Raw genomic sequence first — 22359 nt, 5'->3', positions numbered from 1 at the left:
TTTGTCTCGGACACAATTCTAAACCCTTTACAATTTACAGATGAGGAAACTTGAGGCCCACAGATGTTCACAACTTGTCTGAGGCCATACAGCCAGTGAATACAATCCTGTGTTGCACAAATGCTTCCTTGCATGTCTACCCCGTGTTCTGGTCCTGAGCCAGGCCCAGAGGGTACAACAGAGATAAATGAGGCCTTTGCCCTCTCAGAGCTCATGGTCTGAGACTGATGGGTAAACAGTGAGTCATAACAGAGTGTAATAAACACTTTGATACAAGGGGCCATGGAAGCCAGGGCAGGAGCACCTGACCCAGCCTGGGAACTCAGGAAGGTGTTCCTGATATGCAGGAGTTAGCCCTCCACACTGGGCTGTTTTGAGGATTAAATGTGTTAATATGTGAAAACCAAGTAGATCAGGTTCTGGCACGTAGAAAGCGTGATAAAAGTACCGCCGCCTCCTTTGCCTCCTCTTCCCTCCTCCTCCTCCTCTTGGCCTTATAAAGGAATGGATGTTTTTATTGTGGGAGGGGGAACAGCAGGTAAGAGTATGAGTTATGTTCTGGCCTAATGGAATTCAGGACACCCAAGGGTGATGTCTAGGGGGAGAAAGGTCATGGGAAAGGGGATGAAGGTAGCACCCTGAGGAACACTGAACTCTAGGGGCTAAGCCCATAAAAATGACTGAAAAGAGCAACCAGAGAGGTGGGAGGAAAATCTGGAGTGTCTGGGGCCATCCATGCCATGCAAGGGGACTGTCACAAGAAGGCAGAAGCAGTTGGCAGGATCACATGCTGTTGGGTAAACTCCTACTTAGCCTTCAAGACCTAGTTTAGCTCGTCGAAGCTTTCCCTGGCCTCTCCCACCCTGGGCAATTGTACTGGCCTTGTAGTCCTGTAAATATTGCAGCAGCAGATTCCTGTTCCCCACCTGAGGCCTAAGCATCAGACTCTTGGGGGAGGTCCTGAAAATCTACCCCTTGAGTGATTCCTATGCACATTAAAGTTTGCAGATGCCAGTATTCTAGAGAGAAAAAACCCAGGGTAGGATTCTCATTAGCTCAGCTTGGGTCCCGTGCCCACCCTGAGCCAATCTAGGGTGGAAGAGAACCATGATTGGTCATTCTTGGGTCAGGTGCCGACTCTTCCTAGGTGGGCATCACTTGGGAGGAGGAAGGCAGGTGTTGGAGTAGAAGAGGAGCAGCCCCAGAACAAGGAGGGCTGCTGTTATTAAAAGCAGCAGATGGTGCTAGGCAGAGAGAAGCAAGCATGTCTGCTACAGTTCCACAGTTCTTTTCAGAGAGCCTTGAGGCCCCAGAATGTGGCTTGGTGCCTGGCACAGGGGGGTGGGCCATCAGCAAATGTTTGGTGTATGTACGTTGCCTCCTGGCTACCTGGGCAGCTCCCGGAGGCTCACAGGCTAGTTTAGCCAGCCCAGGCCGGCATGGCCACGGGTATCGGAGGTGAGTGTAGGCAGTGTCCACATTCCCTTGTAGCCACACTTTCTGCCTTCTTCCCCAGAAGACCATTCCCCATCCCCTGCCCTGGGAAGAGAAGGCGGAGGAGGGCAGCCAGGGAGAAGCCAGGCAGCTGCTGAGCAGGCGAATCTTCCCCTGAATCAAGTGCCAGCAGGGTTTGGAGGCAGCGGGAACAACAAACTGGGGTCCCACGGAGGGTGGGATTCCACTGGAGGCCCCGGTAAGGGGCGCAGATGGTTTGGCCCGGGGTTGTCCTTGGTCATAGGAACCGAAGGAATGTCAAACTGGAAAATCCCGGCGAGCACTATTTTTAGAGATGACTTGGAGAGCATTTTTCCGGCTAAAGGGACAAGTTCTTTCAGAAGCAGCAGTTAACTCTAACCCCTGAACCGCTCCCGCCTGGAATCTGCCCAGGCCCGGCACCTCCCTCCAGGCTCGTGGGAACACTGCGGGAGGAGGAGAGGGACATTTGCTCCTTTCAAACACAAAAAGAGGTTGTTTGTTTTCTCACATCTTTGACTACAGTCCTCAGACATTAGGAGTTTATACCAGTACCTTTCTTTAAAAGGCCCTTTAAAGGTAGAGAATCATTTCAGACCAAGCTGTTAGTCTTGAAACATTAAACATGATTTTCTTGGATGTTTGGTCCATGCTTAACATTGATAGTTGTTCGTGATAAACTCAGTCTTCCCACTGCATGCTTTATGCTTGCGATGTTCTCCTTAACTACCGCTGTCTATATTTTTGTGTTTGAAGTAGGAGTCTCTAGGGACCTCCTAATTACTGAGCTTATTAAAAGTAGTAGATGAGCGCTATTGCTTAATTGAAGTTACAGGAAAAGCAGCCCTACCCCCAACACTAATGGGTGCCCTGGGGAGGGGCCTCAGTAAGAAACAAAGTGAAACTGGAACCTCTTCCCTCCTCACCGTTATCAGGCACCGCCTCCAGGGACAGAACACGCAGGGACCCCAGTTTGGGAAGGTGTTTTGCTCCCAGCCCTTCATGGAATTCAGATTCTAAAGTCCTTGTAGGACCAATGCTTTATGGAATCAGTGTGCTTGGGGAGGAGGGCTAGAGTGGGGAATCATCCCCCAGGCTTGGAGGTGGTTGCCCTTCGGCTAAATGAGAGGCTGAGAGACTTGGGAAGAGGCCAGGCCCGATGTAGGTGAAGCGGCATATACTGGGGCATAGCGTGTATCTAAGGATGCTATACTCTGAGCAGTTTTTTTTCAGGATGAGTTCAGGAACTGAGATAAGAATCAGCATTATGGTTGCTGGCAGAGCCTATCCACTGGCAACAATGAACAAAGTAGCATCTGGTTTCTTCATCAGTCTTGTCTGAGTCTGGTTTCCTTGAGTCAGCCCTGGATATGTGGACCAGACCCTGGAAGCCAGGGACCTGAGGGCTACCCACTTCTCTGTCATTTATCATCCTCATTTTGTCTTCACTTGTAGACACCTGGAGGCACAGCTATAGCCACAGACTCTTGCTGTATTACGACTGAACACTTGAGGAAGGCACAATACCAAGTTTTATCTACTCTTAATATGTGGGATTCCCAATAACACCCGTTGAAGTCTGTGAACTTCTGTTAAAAACTAGAAGTAAACATTTCGAGTCTGTCCCCAGAACTAAAAATAAACGTAGGCTAGTGTTCAGGAACAGGCAACAGTTAACAAGTACTGGAGAGGAGCCTCCAATCTTGCTTCCGCTCAATCTACCTCCTTCGATGAAGCCAAAGAGAGCATTCTAAAAGGAGGCCTCACTGGGCCACTCTCCTGCTTAACACGCTTCAGTCCAGAATCTACCCTCTCATATGGTCCCTGAGGCCCTGCAGGGACACCCAAGGCCACCTTTCACCCTTGAATTCTGCACTTGAGCCTCTTCACTGTGCTTTGCTTTCTTGCTTATCTCTTGGCCTTTGCACATGTTGTTCCCTCTTCCGGGAATGCTCGTCTACCAACCCTTACCATCTCTTTGCCTTGCTAACTGCTCTTCCTATTTCAGACCTCAGCGGAAATTCTGACCCACAGACTCAATGAAATCCTTCCTGGAAATTCCCATACCACCATGAACAATACTCAGCACATGCTCTGTTGTATTTACTGGTTTCAATGCTTGGTCTCCATGTCTGTGCTGGCAGGGACTATATCTGACTCTCAAATTCCTTTTTAAAAAAATCATTTTAAATTTAGCTTTTATTAAAATTATATGAGCACATAGTTGAGAGAATCAAATAGTTCTACAAGGCCTATAACCCCCATTACATATCCTGCTCCCCAGAATTGACATTTTTTAACTTTTAACCAATTATTTTTATATTTACATATATATATATATATATATATATATATATATATTTTTTTTTTTTTTTTTGCCTCACCACGTGGCATGTGGGATCTTAGTTCCTCGACCAGGGATCGAACCCGTGCCCCCTGCACTGGAAGCACAGAGTCTTAACCACTGAACCGCCAGGGAAGTCCCTTTACCTTTATATTTTTAATTAACATGCATATACTGCTTCCTGTTGAGTTTTCAGTTTTAAGCATCTACTGATCTCCCATGATGGATGGTGAGTATTCAGGTCTCTTGCCCACCTTCCCCTTCTCCCTATCATACATGCACACATCCTGTCCCTCTATCCTTTCCTCATAATATGGTCAGGTACTTTTGGTTAGATCAGCACTCATTGTTTACATTGTTATAAGTATGCAAATGTTATTCACATGTGATTTAGCATACTTACTTCTTTTCTATATATCATTTTATTTCCTGCAGTTCATCTATGAATATTTGCTTAATTTTCTATGCATTTATCTCAAAACTTTCCAGAAACTATGAATTTTTCTTTTCTGTGTATTTAAACACATTCTTAATTTCATCTTGAAGATGTCTCTCGAAGCTCTGGCTGCTCCAATCTGGGCTGGTTAACCCCCAGCCCTGCTGCACAGGGGCCTCTGTCCCCTTCACCATAGGACCCTTATCATCTCTCTCTCTCACCCTTTCCTGGCTCCCAGGTCCTCTGCTTCCTTGGTTTAAATCCTTGTTCTGGTGGTGTCCTCCTCCAGCAGCCTCCTAAGAAGAGACAGAGGGAGTCTTTGCATGTCCCAAAGAGTCTTTCATCAGTCCTCATACCCGATTGATACTCCAGCTGGAACCAGACTTCTAAGTGGGGATCATTTTTCCTCAGGATGTAGAATGGTTTACTCCATTCCCAAAGCTGCTGTGGAAAAGTCTGTTGCCTTTCTGATTCCTGATCCTTTATAATGAAATGTGCTCTGTTCTTCTCTGGAACCTTGAGGATCTTCTCTTTGCCCCCAGTCGTCTGGTGTACCTGGTGCTGGTTCATGTTCATTCATTGTGCTGGCCACTGGTGGGTCTTTTAAATCCAGAACTCATGTCCTTTGGTTCTGGAAAGTGTTACTGAATTTTTTTTTTAATTATTATTTTTTGTTTTGTTCCCTCCATATTCTCTGTTCTAACTTTATTAGAGTGTTATTCTATTATTCTCTTGGACTATACCTCTAATTTTCTTATCTTTTCTCTCATTTTCCATCTCTTTGTCTTTTGGTTCTATTTCCTGTGAGGTTTTCTTTAACTCTTATATTGAATTAAAATTTTTTTGCTTTCATTTTATTTAGTATCCAAGGACACACACACGTAAATATATATAATTTTTAGTATGGTACTCCTGCCCTCAACTGTGCTTAGTGATCCCTAGCTAAGGGGCCCTCTGTTTTACCTTCTCCAGAGAAAAAGATTCCAGTCTTGGGGGATGGTCATGGGTGGGGATCCAGGGATCCATTTGCTTCTTTTCTTTTTTTTTTAATTTAATTAATTAATTTATTTATTTTTGGCTGCCTTGGGTCTTCGTTGCTGCGCGCGGGCTTTCTCTAGTTGCAGTGAGCAGGGGCTACTCTTGTTGCAGTGTGTAGGCTTCTCATTGCGGTGGCTTCTCTTGTGTGGTACGTGGGCTCCGTAGTTGTGGCTCGCGGGCTGTAGAGTGCAGGCTCAATATTTGTGGCTCACAGGCTTAGTTGCTCCGCAGCATGTGGGATCTTCCCAGACCAGGGCTCGAACCTGTTGCGTGCATTGGCAGGCGGATTCTTAACCACTGCACCACCAGGGAAGCCCTCCCCATTTGCTTCTTAAAAAGACTTTCATTTGGTCTTTTTTTTTTTTTTTTTAATTCCTGCTTTCACCCCCCACTTCTAGATGTGCTTGGTGTTGCCCATTCCTGAGCCTTTTTTCCTGTGATATGACCTAGGTTGCATTTCAGCCTTCCCCTGTGTCAACTTAGGGTTTAGCTTTCTTGGATCTGCTAAGTTAGTTACCACTTGCCCATTTGCTTTTCTGCTTCCAACATTTTGTTGCCATTGTCTCCTTTCCCATTCTTTGTCCCTGTGGTTTTATGCCCTTAAAAAATGTCCCTGTAACTGTCATTTCACTGGGATTTGGGGAGAAAGCAGAGGCCAGAGCCTGCATCCAACCATTCAACTTATCTTTCATTGGCAACCTCCAGGTCCTAGCATATCCTTTAGCATATAAGTGCCCAATAAATATTTGTGGGCTGAATGGAGTGTTAGAGTTAGTGTCGCTCCCATCTTTGGTAACCAAAAGGTGAGAGCCCTTTAAATTGAGATCTCCTGAGTTATGACATTTACTGCTTCTCACTTCACAAGTTCACAAGCCCATCTGAATTATATACTAGGCAACACTGTGTAGGGAAAAAATTTGGGAGTGAGTGGGCTCTGCCCACCAATTGTGTGGCCTGGGACTACCAGTCTGAAACCTTAGTCTGGTCTTCTGTAAACTGGGAATAACACTTTCAAGTGCCTTCCTCAGTGTCTAAAGCATGGTAAGCTCTAGATATTTGTGGTGTGGAAGAGTTCAATAACAAAGGGACAATTCTTAGAAAGTCGGTGTTTTACTTAAGCTTAAAATTATCCTTCACACTTGAATTGCAAATTGGTCCCTAATTAATGCCCTTCAGTGCAAAAATCTGTGTTTAACCTGCCTTGGTGATTAGACATCGCAAAACCTTTTCAGCTAAGAGAGGAAACTAATGTTAGTCACCGAGGGTCTCCTGTGGGCTAGCTCCCATTCTCGGTCAGGCCGGTGAATCCAGAGCGTACATTGGGAGTTATTCACAAATATTGCCGAGTGTCTGTCTTACAGACCCAGTACTAAGCGACCTCACTCACCCCGACTTCTCACCCCTGTCCCGCTCAGTCCCTGACCTCGGTACTGGTTTGTTGCCCAGTGTGGGAGCCCAGACACTTAGCCCCCTCTTGTCAAACAGTCCAAGTCAGGCCCACCCTGGGCCCCGTACTGTTCCCAGCACGGGGGTCGCACAGCACATCTTGGTCTTCACCGGTAAGTCCCCTGGCCTACCTGAAGAGGACCCCACTTCCTCCAGGGAAGAAACGGAGGCAGCACCCTGGGAAAGCAGCTCCGTGACCCCTAGGTCCGCCTCGACCCTCCGTCAGCCCCCATTCTCCCTGCTCCCCACTACCCCTCTTTCCCGGACCTTGGCCCTCCCTTGCCGCGATCGCCTGGCGCGCAGCCGCGGCCCCGACCCCCGCGCGCACTCAGGTGAGGGCGGAGCCAGAGGCCCTGGCGCCCCGCCCCGCCCTCCGGAGGCCCCGCAGCGCGGGCAGCCACCTCCACCCGCGGGAGCCGCGGAGCGCCGCCGAGCGGCCGGCGGGCGGGCGCTCGCTCCGCCCCCTCCCGGCTGGCCGCGCCGGCTCCCGCCTCCTTCCCTCTCCGCCCGCTCCCGCCTCCCTCCCTTTCCGCTGCCGAGGCGGCGGGAGCCGAGCCCGAGCGGACCGAGCCGCAGCCGCAGCCGGGCGGCGGGCGCAGAGGCGGCGGCGGCGGTGGTGGTGCGGGCAGTTAGTCGGCGGCGGCGGCGGCAATGCGGCGGCCCCGCTGAGCCCGCTAGCTCCGGGCGCCGGAGGCCAGCCGCGCAAGGCGGCCCGGGCCGGGCGGCAGCATGCGGAGCGGCGAGGAGCTGGACGGCTTCGAGGGCGAGGCCTCGAGCACCTCCATGATCTCGGGCGCCAGCAGTCCGTACCAGCCCACCACCGAGCCGGTGAGCCAGCGCCGCGGGCTGGCTGGCCTGCGCTGCGACCCGGACTACCTGCGCGGCGCGTTCGGCTGCCTCAAGGTCGCCCAAGTGGTAGGTGCCGGGCGGGGCCCCAGGTGCCGGCGGGCGGCCTAGCCGCGCGCCTTCTCTCCCTGCTCCCGCTTCAGGGGGCGCAGGCCCGGCCGGCCTCCACCGCGCACTCGCTTCCCATGGCCCCAGTCCTTGCGCTCCCGCTCCTTCGCTGGGTCCCCGTGCCGCCCTCCCGCCTCCCCTGGGGACTCTGCATTCCCCAGCCCTGCCGCCTCAGGTGTGCGCCTTCTACCTGAACACCTGCCCCCGGGCCTTCGTGTCCACTCCAGCCTTCGCTGTCGCGAGCCTCTTTCACTGTTGGGTTTGGTGGTGCACGAAACCCGGCGGGGGTCATGCTGGGTACTGCTGGTCATAGCAACTTGTGTTAGGTTTTCGGGGCCCGCACATCCTCCACTACTCCGGATGGTCCTCGTTTGTCTCGGCTTCCACCACTGGGGACTGTGGCTCGGTTTTTTTCCCCGGCGCCCAGCAGAGTGCTGGGCATATGGTAGACGCTCAAATAAATGTTGAATGGAGGCATGTAGTCTAGATGCATTGGGGGAGCCCAGATCTGCCCAGAGTCTCCAGTTTATGCTGCAGAGGTTTTGTTTGTTTTTTGTTATTTATTTATTTATTTATGGCTGCATTGGGTCTTCGTTGCTGCACGGGGGCTTTCTCTAGTTGCGGCGAGTGGGAGCTACTCTTTGTTGCCGTTCACGGGCTTCTCATTGCGGTGGCTTCTCTTGTTGCGGAGCACGGGCTCCAGGCACTTGGGCTTCAGTAGTTGTGGCACGTGGGCTCGATAGTTGTGGCTCCCGGGCTCTAGAGTGCAGGCTCAGTAGTTGTGGCGCACGGGCTTAGTTGCTCTACGGCATGTGGGATCTTACTGGACCAGGGCTCGAACCAGTGTCCCCTGCATTGGCAGGCGGATTCTTAACCACTGGCCACCAGGGAAGTCCCTGCTGCAGAGGTTTTGATTCCTTCTAATTAGCCCAGAAGATAGAACCGGCATCCCTGAATCCTCTGCCCCAGCACGGTGGCTAGCATTGCCCAGCTGGTACCCAGAGTTAAATCACTATGGGAGAGCAGCCAGTTTTGGAGGTAACAGAAACAGAGAACTTTCTTTTGGGCTTGTGTATGGTAGAGCTCATTTCTCAGAATTCTTATTTTTAGCTTTCAGGGTGTTCAGGGCAGGGGCCTGTCCCCTCTGCCCCTCTTTTGTGGTTTTCTAACAGGCCTCTTTGGTTTGTTACTTAGCTCTGCTGTGGATAGAGCATACTCCAGTTCGGAAAAAACTGTGTCCCGATATCCCCTGACACAGGTAGGCCTTTCTCTGAGGCCTGGCAGCAAAACTTTATAGACTTCTCAGCTAGAGAAGCCATTTGCACAGAGCTGCAATGTATGTGCATTTTGTTTCTTCCAAGCATTGGTCTTCTTGTGCTTACTTGAGTACATAGCTAAAGGTTCCTTGGGAATCATTTAATGTGTGGATATCCTTTAAATAAAGGTCTTAGTGTTTGTAAATTGCGGAATCATAGACTGTTTTCTCTCTCTCTCTCGGGTGAAAGGCTTGTTCTGCTGATTGCAGGAGGGTATTTTTGAAGGGCTCTCAGGAAAGACAAACGGAGCAGGTTATTCCTCTCTAGAATTTTAAACTGACCTTATCTGGTAAAGTGGAATGTTCCAAGAGATATATTTGTTCAGTAGTTAGGCATTACTGTTAGCAAAGTGAATGGAGGAGTGGGGGAGGTGTATAACTGCCTTTAAAAATAGGCAGCTAGCTGATGCTTGAGTACAGCACTGATAATCAGAAGTGAATAAAAGAGCAGGATGGGAGGGAACTGGGCCCAGGTGGAATTTAGGGCCTTGTTAAGTACCTTGTTTTGTTTACTCTGGACTTTTGAAAGTACATAGAGCTTGCCACTCAAAAGATCTGGTAAAAGAATGAAATCCAGTAGTTTATATAAAATGTTAGATATCACCTCATTGCTGGAATTTTGTCACCTAAAGCCAGAAATGGAAGCCAGTGGTATTTATCACTGCCTTTTCGTAAGGTGCTTTTTTTTTTTTTTTTTTTGTAGAGCTTTACTTTTCATCTGGAAGAACTTTGGGGCCCAGCCCCTAAAATCTCGCCTAACTCTTGTCTTTTGTCTAATCTCTAGAATTTAAACAGCGAGAGGTTATGTTATGTGTGGGTGAGTGAAAGATGGGGACCTGCTTGAAGGGTATGGCAACGTGAAACAGTTCCATGCATTTAGCTTTTCAGCCTTGTTAAAAAAAAAATCAGGGTTTTTAGGGGGAAAAACCGCCACAAAACTTAAAGATATTGGACTCTCAACTTAAACTGGAAAAGAAAACAAGAGTCGTTATGAAGATATTTCTTTTTGTTTTTGGCCATGCCGTGAGGCATCTTAGTTCTCCGACCAGGGATCAAACCCATGCCCCCTGCCTCGGAAGCATGGAGTCCTGTCCACTGCACCGCCAGGGAAGTCCCTGAAGATATTTCTAAGATGTTACAAAGCTCAGAATCCCATCAAGAAATATGTCTAATATAAATTCTAATTCTGTGGCTTTTGAGAAAAAATTTGACTTTTTTTGGTTTTAGTTTTTAGGGACATTTTTTGTGGTCTGTGGCCTGTCGCCACCTGCAGGTCCTTGCTCCAAGTGTGGTCCGCAGCATTGCCAGCACCTGAGAGCTTGTTAGAAGTGCAGAATCAGAGGCCTCACCCCAGACTTTCTGAATCATAATCTGCAGTTTAGCAAGATCCTCTGGGAGATTCTCGTGCACATTAAGGTTTGAGACTTACCTTTCCGTATCATTTTAGTGTGAAAACCTTACACAGTACTAGCAATCAGTTCTCTATCAGAACTGTAAATAGTCAAGCTCAAGGCTGAGGTTTTTCTGTAAAATGAGCCTGTATCTCTCTCAAAGGATTAAGAGAACGAGGTAGTATGTAGAAATTAGCACCTAGTTTATTAGGTGCTTAGTTAGTGTGTAATAAAACGTTAGCTGTCACTGTTGCTAAGTAATACTTCCTGCCTTTAAAGAAACTTGGTGAAAATGCCACCCCAAAATTATAATTACATATTTGAATTAAAGACAGTTTACTTCTTAGTGGTTTAAAAGTTAAATCGATATTTTAAATGGAATGCTATTTGATAGTAAAACTAATCTGAAATATTATGGAAATTAATCAGTGCATTTTCATAGATTATATCTTTTTTTAAATTAATTTATTTTTGGCTGCGTTGGGTCTTCGTTGCTGCGCGTGGCCTTTCTCTAGTTGTGGCGAGCCCCCGGGGCTACTCTTCGTTGCGGTGCACGGGCTTCTCACTGTGGTGGCTTCTCTTGTTGCGGAGCACGGGCTCTAGGCGCACAGGCTTCAGTAGTTGTGGCTCATGGGCTCTAGGGCGCAGGCTCAGTAGTTGTGGCGCACAGGCTTAGTTGCCCCGAGGCATGTGGGCTCGAACCCATGTCCCCTGCATTGGCAGGCGGATTCTTAACCACTGCGCCACCAGGGAAGTCCTAGATTATATGTTTTAAAAATGAAACTCATACCTATTTCTTTTTTTTTTTTAAATTAATAGCTACTTTATTTATTTATTTATTTTATTTTAATTTTTGGCTGTGTTGGGTCTTCGTTTCGTGCGATGGCTTTCTCTAGTTATGGCAAGCGGGGGCCACTCTTCATCGCGGTGCGCGGGCCTTTCACTATCGCGGCCCCTCCCGTTGCGGGGCACAGGCTCCAGACGCACAGGCTCCAGACGCACAGGCTCAGCAGCTGTGGCTCACGGGCCCAGTTGCTTCGCGGCATGTGGGATCTTCCCAGACCAGGGCTCGAACCCGTGTCCCCTGCATTAGCAGTCAGATTCTCAACCACTGCGCCACCAGGGAAGCCCCATACCTATTTCTTAGTTGGAGAGAGTATCTCCTGTGGTTATTTCAAACAATATAAATGTACTTTTTGTAGGAAAAGAGTAGGTTTAAACTATTGATTTAAATACCTTTTTCTTTCTTTTGAATGTGGATTCTGGGAGCGCTTATTGGTTTTTAGCTCTCAGACATCATTTAATGAAATAGTTAATGTGGGCCTTTTGTTTATTGTTTTGTTTAGATTTTTTTTTCCAAAGCACTTGGTTGAAAGCCGAATTTTGCTCTTGGGATAGGGATGGGGCATACTATCGCTTATACCATGATGTTAGGACGGTGTCAGAAGAGGACAGGACCTAGATGGGACAACTTTCTGAATCACAACAGCAGGCATCATTAATGAGTGCTTACTCTACTGTTATCACCTTTATTTTATGGATGAGAAAGTTAGAGGCACCGAGGTCATGACTCGTTTAAGATCACGTGGCTAGTGGTTGGTGGAGCTGGGATTTGAACCCTGGTGGTGTGCTCTTTCCTGCCTCCTGAACACATCGTTTAGAGTTGTTCCACAGAGCAGAGGAGACCTTGAGTCCAAGGACATTTCTGAGGTCTTTGTTGCCTGGTGACTTTTAGGTGACTTTTACATGCTTGTTACGTGACTTAACAAGGGTTTTGAGTTCTCAGTGGCCATTGCTCTGTTCCTAGGTGTGCAGTTCCTGTGTGGTGTCCTGCTCCTCACCTAGCAGACCTGCCACTTTCTGCCTTGAGGGGATGGGCCTTCTCAAAAGAGCCAAGAGCAGAATCAGCTTTTAAGTTCCGAAAACACCTCTCAAGGAGCTCTTTTGCTTCGGATCCCTTTCTCTTTTTTTTTCTTTTTTGTCTTCATCACTTTTATTTTATTTTATATTTTGGCTGCGCCCCGTGGCATGTGGGATCTTAGTTCCCCGACCAGGGATCGAGCCTGAGTCCCCCGCAGTGGGAATTCGGAGTCTTAACCACTGGACCACCAGGGAAGTCTCTGGATCCCTTTCTTGAGCCCCTCCCACGCCTGATTGACCTTCTGACATTGCATTGCATTTGTTTAGGACTATTTTTTAAACAAAGTTGGGTAATAGGTGATGTTTAAATTCAAATTTTAACTCTGCTGATCTCCTTGAAATCTCTTAACCCCATTGTTTCTTGGCTTCCTCAGTAGTAGAATGTGAGTGGTAATGACTGAGCATTTTAGGAATTGTAAGAACTAAAGGGTTAATGTTTGACAGGTGCTTTCTTAGGTAACTCAAAGACAAATGTGAGCGTTTGCATTTCAGGGTTGGGTGATAACGTATCTTTTATTTGATGGAAACTGTGTCAGTTTTTCATCCCATGCTGGTGAGCACTTCCCTCACCTTTCTGGCTTTCTTGGGCTGTACAGAAGCAGGGCAGGGGTGTGCAGAGAATGGCTGGTGAAGTAGTTTCACTGCGTTGGATTCTCACTTCTACCTTAAGGTGGCTTCTTATAAAACAGTCCCATTTTCCCTTGGGCAGATTGTTGTCTTTGGGAGTTGTCTTCCTGGTCAAAAACTTGAAGTCAAATAAATTCTAGCAGAATTTAAGCAAAAATTAAAACCACTCTTAAGTTTTTATGATGATTAAAAATAGTAAAATTATCATCCAAGACCTCAGAAAAGTGTCTAGTACACATCTGTTTTATAAAACCAGACAAAGATTGTTCAAGAAAAGAAAGCTTCAGACCAATCATCCTCATGAACACAGGCACAAAAACCCTCAACGAACTACTAGGAAATCTAGGAAATCGAATCCAGCAATGTTATGTAAAAAGAATAGTACACGGCAATCATTGTGATTTATCCCAGGAAGAAAAGGCTGGTTCAGTCTTCCAAAATCAGGAGATATAATCTGCCATACTAACAGTTTAAAGCACAAAAAACACTTGATTATGTCAGGGGATGCAGAAAAGAACTTTTGACAAAATTCAACATTCATTCACGATAAATGTAGCCAAGAAGATTAGTAAGATAAGGGAACTGCCTCAACCTGGAAAAGGGCATCTGCCAGAAATCTACAGCTAACATACTTAGTGGTGAAAATACTTTCCCTTTAAGATGGGGAGCAAGGCAATGAGGTCTGTTCTCACCACATGTCTGTTCTCTCTTCCACATCCTACTGGAAGTGCTAACCAGTGCAAGAAAAATAAATAGAAGGCATTCAGACTGGAAAGAAAGAACAACTGTCCCTATTTGCAGATGGCATGATTGTCTATGTAGGCAATCCCATGGAAATCTATAAAAAAGCTCCTAGGACTAATGCGTGAGTCAGCAAGGTGGCAGCGTACAAGGTCAACACACAAAAATCAATCATATTTTTATATCCTAGCAATCAATCATTGGAAACTGAAATTGAAAAAAAAAAAAAAAAAGCAACCCATATCAGTTATGATAGCTCTGAAAAGAATGAAATACTTAGGTCTAAATCTAACAAAACATGTACAGGATCTACATGCTGAAGACTACAAAACACCGAAGAAGGAAATCAAAGACCACTGAAATAAGTGGCCAGACATACTGTGCTCATGGATTGGAAGATTCAATATAGTTATTAAAATATCACTTCTTGGGCTTCCCTCGTGGCGCAGTGGTTGAGAATCCGCCTACCAATGCAGGGGACATGGGTTCGACCCTGGTCTGGAAAAATCCCACATGCCGTGGAGCAACTAAGCCCATGCACCACAACTACCGAGCCTGTGCTCTAGAGCCTGCGAGCCACAACTACTGAGCCTGCGTGCTGCAACTACTGAAGCCCATGCGCCTAGAGCCCGTGCTCCGCAACAAGAGAAGCCACCACAGTGAGAAGCCTGCTCGCCGCAACTAGAGAAAGCCCCTGTGCAGCAACGAAGACCCAACGCAGCCAAAAATAAATAAAATAAATATCTATATATAAAAGCTTTTTTTAAAAAAATAAATTTAAAAAAATATGTATCACTTCTCCACAAATTGATCTGTAGGTTTAACATAATCCCAAAATCCCAGCAAGATTTTTTTTAGATAAAGAAGCTGATTCTAAAATTGATATGGAAAAGTCAGGTTAGCCAGGTAGAGGGATGATGAAGGATTGGTTTTGAGGGCAGAGGGAACAACACAACATGAAGATAAAACATGGAGTTTAGGGGTGTGTGTGTGTGTGTGTGTGTTGGGGGATGGGATGGGGAGGGGCTCTGAGAGTATGGACTTTATGTCTCTTATCACCATGAGACTTTTGGCCAGTTGCTTGTTCACTTCAGGCCGCAAGCAGGTCTCCTTATTTGTAGATCAGGGCTGATGAGAGGGCTGCTGGCGCCCGTGAGCCTTCCATACAAAGTCCTTAGCAAAGTGTCTCTCACATAGAAGTCACACCACCCTGTTAGTACTATCGAATATCTCTGGAATGGTACAAATTGGGAAGCTGGGTGACCAAGGGTCAGGGTGGAAGGGAGATTTATTTTTCACTGTATTTGAATTGTATACCACACGCAGATATCTTCTATTCAAAAATTCCCAAAGCATCAGCTGTTACTAGCTCTACCTTAGTATAGATTAACCTTAAAGCTGTTATACCAATCATAATCTTTAGTTAACCTTTTATTACTTTACTTACTTTGTAATTTGGAGGCCCTTTTGGGGAGAATGATTTCGATAATACAGTACAGACATCTTGAAGAAACTTGAAGCTTAAAAGTTTTTTCAATCTATTTTCCTGTAAAAAAAAAAAAAAAAAAAGAAGAAGCCTTCTGCACAATTGTGGGTGCTTAATAAATTTGTTGATGCTAATGAAAAAATTTCTCCCATTTGAAAGGAATCTACCCTATAGGCTGGCTACTATAGTTAATAATACTGTATTGCAGTTGTATTGTAATTGAAAGTTGCTAAGAAAATAGATCTGATAAGCTCTCATCACAAGAAAAAAAATTTTTAAACTATATATGGTGAAGCATGTTAAATAAGACTTATTGTAGTGATAATGTGTATATCATTATTGATAAAAATATTGATATATAGAAATACTGAATCATTATGTTGTACACCTAAACTAATGTAATGTTATATTCCAGTTATATCTCAATAAAAAAACCATTGTAACATTGAAGGAAATTAGGGAAAAAATCATAGTCAAATGAAAAGCACTTTGGAATTTTTCCCTTCCAAAGGCTGCATAAGATCCCCTGATCATGGTTTCCAATATTTTGCTATTAGGAAGGATCCTTCAGTAAATGTCCTTCATTCTTCTTTTGAATTGTGACTATTTTTTGTTAAATTTCAGGGAGTGCTATTACTAGATCAAAGGGCAACATCATTACATTTCTGAACATTAAAAAAAATATATGGACTTGGTCCTACAACATACGTAAAGGTCTCACTTTATCCCAAGTTAACATTGTGCTTACCCACAAGTACTTACCAGTGGGAAATGCTGAGCTCAGTAAGACCTTCGGGACTCCTCATGGGTCATAGGGCCAAATTAATTTTTTCTTGGGACTTCCCTGGTGGTCCAGTGGCTAAGACTCCATGCCCCCAATGCAGGGGACCCGGATTCAATCCTTGGTCAGGGAACTAGATCCCACATGCCGCAACTAAGAGTTCACATGCAGCAGCTAAAAGATCCTGCATGCCATAAGACCTGGTGCAGCCAAAATTAAAAAAAAAAAAAAAAAAATTTCTTTCTTGACAGCCCTGGAAACCTTTGTTCTTTCTTTCTTTTTTAAAAAAATTTAATTATTTTTTCTCTTCCAGTTTTATTGAGATATATTTGACATAGACACTGTATAAGTTTAAGGTGTGCAGCATAATGATATGATTTACATACATCATGAAATGATTACCACCATAAGTTTAGTGAACATCCACCATCTCAGATAGATACAAAATTAAAGAAATAGAAAAAAAATTTTTTTTCCTTGTGATGAGAAGAACTCTTAGGATTTACTCGCTTAACTTTCATATATAACAGCAGCAGTGTTAATTATACTCACCGTGTTGTGCATCACATCCCTAGCACTTATTTATCTTGTACCTGGAAGTTTGTACCTTGTGACCACCCTCATCCATCCCCCTCTCCCCTACGTGCCACCTCTGGTAACCACAATTCTGATCTCTTTTTCTATGAGTTTGATGTTGAAGTATAATTGACCTACAACACTACGTTAGTTCTTGTTATACAGCATAGCGATTTGATATTTCTGTACACCTCAAAATGATCATTGTGATGACATTTTATCTTTTCTTTCTTTTTAAAAAATATTTATTTGGCTGGGTTGGATCTTAGTTGCGGCATGCGGGATCTTTCGTTGCGGCACACGGGCTTCTCTCTAGCTGCGGCGCACGGGCCTTCGTTGCCCGTGGCATATGGGATCTTAGTTCCCCAACCAGGGATCGAACCTGTGTCCCCTGCATTGGAAGGCGGATTCTTAACCACTCGACCACCAGGGAAGTCCCTGATGACCTTTTTTCTTAATTACAAAGTACTAAGAGCCTTTCCCAGGTCATGGCACTTCAGAGGATGCTTAGAGGGGGCAAGGGCAGTGTACATGCCCTGCCAAATCCGTGATGCTTCTCCCTCCTGGTAGAATGAATGGATGCTTACCTGCATGCTGGAGAGAGGCATATTTCCAGCCTAGAGGTAGTGCTGGATTTACCTGAGATGCAGCACATATGTGATCCACCCCATTAAGGGCTGAGGTCTGTATGGCTGCCAAAGCTGATTATTTTCCATGATGGTCCATTTAGCTCCCTGAGCTGTTGAAATGACCTGGAAATAGCAGCATTCTGGCCTTCAACCCACAGCTATCACTCACTGCCTCTTTATCCTCATTCGTGGAAGTAGCTCCAAATCCTTTCGTAGGGTGATGTCGTATTTCTTTGGAAAATAAAGTTGTTTGTTAGAGCATAGCGCAATAGTCAAAGGCCTGTAACTGATCATAGAGCCTAAATTTTCCCAGTCTCAATTTTCTGTGCTGTCTCAGACCATGTGTAAGTACATCCTAAGTTTTAAAAAATTACTGTACTTTTAAATTATGAAATATTCCAAGCATTGAAATTAGAGCAGCAAGTACCATATATTGACAGTGAGTCCTGAGGTTTTTGTTTGGAAAATAAGATTATTCCTGTGTGTGCAAGAGAAGTAAAAAGCAGGGCGAGATGAACTGTGATTTGGATTCATTAGCAGGGTGAGACTTCAGAGAGTCTAGAAGGACGAGGAAAGGCAGAGAGTAAGAGAGCAAGGCACCTCCGGACGAGGGGATGGCCTCAGCATCTTGTCTGGTGGCGAAGAGCCAGTTTAAACTTTCAAAGGCTCAGTTCAAAGTGGTCCAGAGCTGGGAACAGGCCTGCAGCTGGCTGAAGAGGGAACAGATGAGTAGAAGGGTACAGAAGTCAGAAAGTGACACCTCCTTCGGGAGAAGATCTTGCCTTTTTAGCATTTGGAAACTATCTTATTTTGAAGCGGTTTAACTTCTTGATGGGGGGGATTTTTGTGTGAAAAATTCTCACTTAAAGGCGCCCAGCCCTCCTCTCAGCACCTCTCGTGTGTGGCCTTGTGTCCTCACATAAAATGGTGGGGTCTACCACTGGTTTTCAGAGTGGGGGTTCCCCTGGGAGCCCTAAGTTTATTAATATAGAAATGGGGGTTGAGAATCAGACTGAGGGGCTGGGTACCAATTGTGTTTCAGAAAGTCTAATATAAACTGCATTAAACAGAGTAAGGCCAGTTTCTTTTTTGACTGGGGTTTTAAGGTACTGATTATTTCACTTGACCAGAAGCTTTGATTAACTTTTTGATTAACATACTCCTGCCTTAGAGTCTTTGCATCTGAGGTTTATTCTTCCATCCCCTCCACCCCTTCCCAGAAATGCCCACTTGGCTCTGTTCTTCAGAACTGCTGTTCTTCTCTTCTGCTCAAGAGACCTGCTCAAGAGACCTTCCCTGATCACCTGCCAAAAGTAGGACACTCCCCCATCCCCGCTCTTTATCCCCCTCACCCTGCTTTACTTTTCTTCTCAGCATTTACCACCCAACTAGAATACCAACTCCACGAGAGCAGAGGCCTTGTGTTTTGAGTTCCCTGAGGTATCCTCAGTGTCTAAAACAGTGCCTGGCCCACAGGGAGGCACCGAATGAACAGGTGAATATACATATCTGTTTCACAGAAGAAAGAAAAAAATAACAGTTTATGTATTATTTAACATAGTTCGTAAGGTCAAATTATTTGAAAACATGGGATCTATAAGGGAACAATAACATTTATATATTTATAAGCAAATAAGCTTCTGGACTCTGTTGTAAGTGGAAAATATTGGGGAGAAAGTATGGAAATAAAATGCCATTGTAATTATTTTTTTCTTTTTTTAACCGTGAGTTTTAAGTGTATCTAGTGCTACTAGGAAACAGAAGCTTTTGCTTAGGAGACAGATTTTTGTAAAAGGAGGGGAAACCATAAGAGGCTTTGCCAAGCTTTTTGCTTAGGAACGTATAAAATGAAAACCAGGGGTTCTGTAATTATTGCTAAAGTTGTCTGCTTTCTGATTAACATGTTGGGGGAGAGGGTCGCTGAGGATCTGCCACGTCATTATTTTGAGAATCCTTAGAGCAGGCACTTAACATGTGTAAAGAAGTCACAACTGGGATTGAGGCTGAGGGTCCTTGTGCTTGTTTTTATGGACCTCTCTGATGAAAATAAAAGAACAGCCGTTCTGTGAGGCCTGAGAAGGGAGGCCTTCATTTCCAGTGAAGACTGGAGAGGCCCGTAGGAAATACTGGAATCCAGAATTTTGTCTCTGAACATTTCAAATGGTTGGTTAAATTTGGGAATTAAATGGGTTAATAAACACTTAAAATGTTCAGAGTTTCATCAAACGTGGATAGTTTTGAATGGTTTCTTTCTTGCCACTACAATTTGATGACTGGTGCAGGGGAAGCCTTCATTTTTGTGGTTTCCCGTTTATTCCAGCACAGCTATGAAAAACAGTTTAAGGCTAAAAGTTTTTTGTGCCAGTGGAAAAAAAACAAACCCCAAGGAGCAGTGGCTCTTCCAGCAGTAGTTGCTTCTTTAGCTTGTCTACTTTCTCTCAACCATTTTTGGTCCAAACCCTACACATGTGTATAATTTCAGGTTAAGAGTTGGCTAAATAACTTTAGAGTTAGATCAAGGTCAGTAGCTAGATGTTGTTAAAAATTCTAACATATTTTCCCCCTTAAAAAAAAAAAATCTATACTTCATATATGTGTGAACGTCGAGGCTGGGCCAGATACTGTTAGACATACATAAATAGGACAAAAATCCCTGCCTCCAAGGGGTTCACAGTCCATTTGGAGGAGGGTTTGGTATGAGGCAGAGAAAGTACGCAACCCTTCCTGATCACCGGAGCCAAGTGCTGTAATAGGGGCTGGGGACAGTGGGCTTGGCTGGGAGGTGTGGTGTGTCCTGTGGAGAAGGAGTATACCAAGTCCTGGGAGTTGAGGGCGAGCCCAGGAAAGGGGTGGGAAGGAGGTACCAGGTATGGTTCACCAGGCAAAGGTATGGAAGGGGAGGGATGAGGGGCACCCAGGTTGGGCCTGACTTGTTAGGCTAATGAATTTTGGATTTTCTGAAAGAGATGAGGAGCAGTCAGAGCTGTGGCAGTTGAGCACTTGGCAGTGTGGCTAGTATGAATTTTGAGGTGTGCATAGGTGTAAAATACATGCTGGAGTTCAAAGAGGTAATAGGAAAAAAGCAGAATGTAAAATTACATGTTGAAATGGTGGTATTTTGGCTATATCGGGGTAAATAAAATTTACTGTTAAAGTGAACTCTACCTGTTTCTTTTTACTTTTTAAAATATGGCTCTTAGAAAATTTAAAATTACTTACGTGGCTCATGTGTTTTTGTTGGCTGTCGCTGGGTTAGAGGGTGTGAGGAGTGGCTTTGAGGAGGATGAGATGATCCAAAGCCTGCTGGGGGACTGAGTAGTCCAGGTGAGGATCGGGGGCGGGAGGGACCGTGGCAAGTGGGAGTAAAGAGGTGGCAGTTACGTGTATTATATTTATATTCCTTGTTTTTATTTTTCATTGTTTATTTCTCAATCAAAGAAATACTGAAGCTAACATTTATGGCACTTTTACATGTGAGGAATCTGACGCTAGAGAAGTTGTGACTTACCTGTGGCTAGCCAGTTTGTTGGTCGTCTTGGAACCTGGGCCTCAGGCTGGCGTTCTTTCCCCTGTGACTGGCTCCTGCTCTAGGGTGACAGTTTGATTCCTTTCTGTGAAGCCAGATGTGGGATAGCTCTGTGAATTCTGATAATCTTTCTTACCCTTTATGTGATTATGGGGAAGACAGATGAATAGATAACATCCTCAGGCATTTTCTAGGATAGTAGTTCTAGGAAAGCCTGTATATGATACATCAAGTCTTTGCCTGTGATACTCTGTTTATTTATTTATTTATTTTGGCCGCGCCACGCGGCTTGGGGGATCTTGGTTCCCCGACCAGGGATTGAACCCCAGGCCCTCGGCAGTGAAAGCGGGGAGTCCTAACCACTGGACCGCCAGGGGATTCCCCTGTGATACTCTGTTTAAAGTGCAGGTGTTGGGACCTCCCTGGTGGTCCAGTGGGTAAGACTCCGTGCTCCCAAGGCAGGGGGCCCAGGTTCGATCCCTGGTCAGGGAACTAGATCCCGCAGGCATGCCGCAACTAAGAAGCCCGCATGCCGAAACTAAGACCTGGCGCAGCCTAAATAAATAAATAAATAAACATTAAAAAAATAAAAATAAAAAAGTGCAGGTGTTTACCCAGCCCAGGCAAATGGCCCAAGTGAATGTACTGGGGCGGGCAGTGGACTTGGGAGCCCTCAAAGTTTGGATTGTAACAAAACCCTGATGTTGGTAGATAGAATTTGCCTTTTAGTTCCTTAATTTCTCTGATAATAAATTGGCATCAGGATAATTGGCCAGCAGATTGATCTGTATTCCTTTCAAGTATGGTTTTGGAGCTGAAACTAGGGAGACGGACCCCCCACTTGTCACAGGTGAGTTCATTCACATGGCTGTTTGCATGGTCCCGAGGTGTGTGATGGTGGTGGAGGTGGTGATGAAGATTACTGGCGTTGTGCTCAGAGGTGGTTTTGGTGAGGTAGTTGGAGAGATACTGCGCCTGCCTCACTAGACGCTTTGGGAAAGCTTCAGCTGTTGGCCTGGGACTTTGCAGGCCTAGGGGTTGAGAAGCTAGTTAGATGAGTGAAGTCCACAGAGAATGATGAATTGCCTGGTTGAGGGAAGCCTGGGGGAGCCCAGTAGTTTGTAAAGGGTCTCCTCTGTGTTTAGCTCCATGGAGTTCTGTAGGAGACCTGCAGTTTTGTTTTTGTTTTTTTCTTTTTGGCTGTGCCGTGCAGCATGCGGGATCTTAGTTCCCCGACCAGGGATTGAACCCGGACCCCCGGAATTGGGAGCTCAGAGTCTTAACCACTGGACCACCAGGGAAGTCCCTTTGTTTTTTTTTTAATGGACTGTGAAATCTATCATTGAGTCTCAGACCAGATCAATATAAATGAAAACAAAGTAAAACAATACTTTAAAATTCTACCTGTTTGTAAACTTCTTAATATTTGACAATCAGATCATCAAGACCGGCCAAATACAGGATTTAGCAAGATTAGTTTAGCAGTATTATTATTATTATTGTCATAGAGGAACAAAGAAAGTCTCCAAGATCCTGCTTTAAATCTCTATTGTCCAAGGCTACTTTGTACAGTTGGGCAGGTTGTGCACTGCACAGTGGGTCTAACCGAGAGGGTGAGGGAGGCTGAGATCCAGCCTGCATGCTCTGCTTGCCAAGGCTCATGCCCTGGTACTAGA

At 45.4% G+C, this 22359-nt stretch overlaps 1 protein-coding gene and 1 long non-coding RNA gene across 2 annotated transcripts in view; both read left to right on the top strand.

The window, feature by feature from the left end:
* Positions 1-7250: 7250 nt before the first annotated feature.
* CMTM4 (CKLF like MARVEL transmembrane domain containing 4) overlaps positions 7251-22359 on the top strand; it is a 61861-nt gene continuing 46752 nt past the window's right edge. The window contains exon 1 of the mRNA XM_082439755.1: positions 7251-7652. Within this exon, the coding sequence (XP_082295881.1) occupies positions 7467-7652 (186 nt within the window). The 5' untranslated portion in view covers positions 7251-7466. The remainder of the gene's footprint in view (positions 7653-22359) is intronic.
* On the top strand, positions 7672-21302 carry LOC309649583. Its single transcript, XR_014257212.1, has 2 exons — positions 7672-11371; positions 11402-21302. It is a non-coding gene; the product is annotated as an uncharacterized lncRNA (long non-coding RNA).

Source organism: Balaenoptera physalus, assembly GCF_965194825.1.
Source record: "Balaenoptera physalus genome assembly, chromosome: 19".
NCBI classification, from domain to species: domain Eukaryota; kingdom Metazoa; phylum Chordata; class Mammalia; order Artiodactyla; family Balaenopteridae; genus Balaenoptera; species Balaenoptera physalus.
This window is presented reverse-complemented; position numbering and strand designations above follow the sequence as displayed.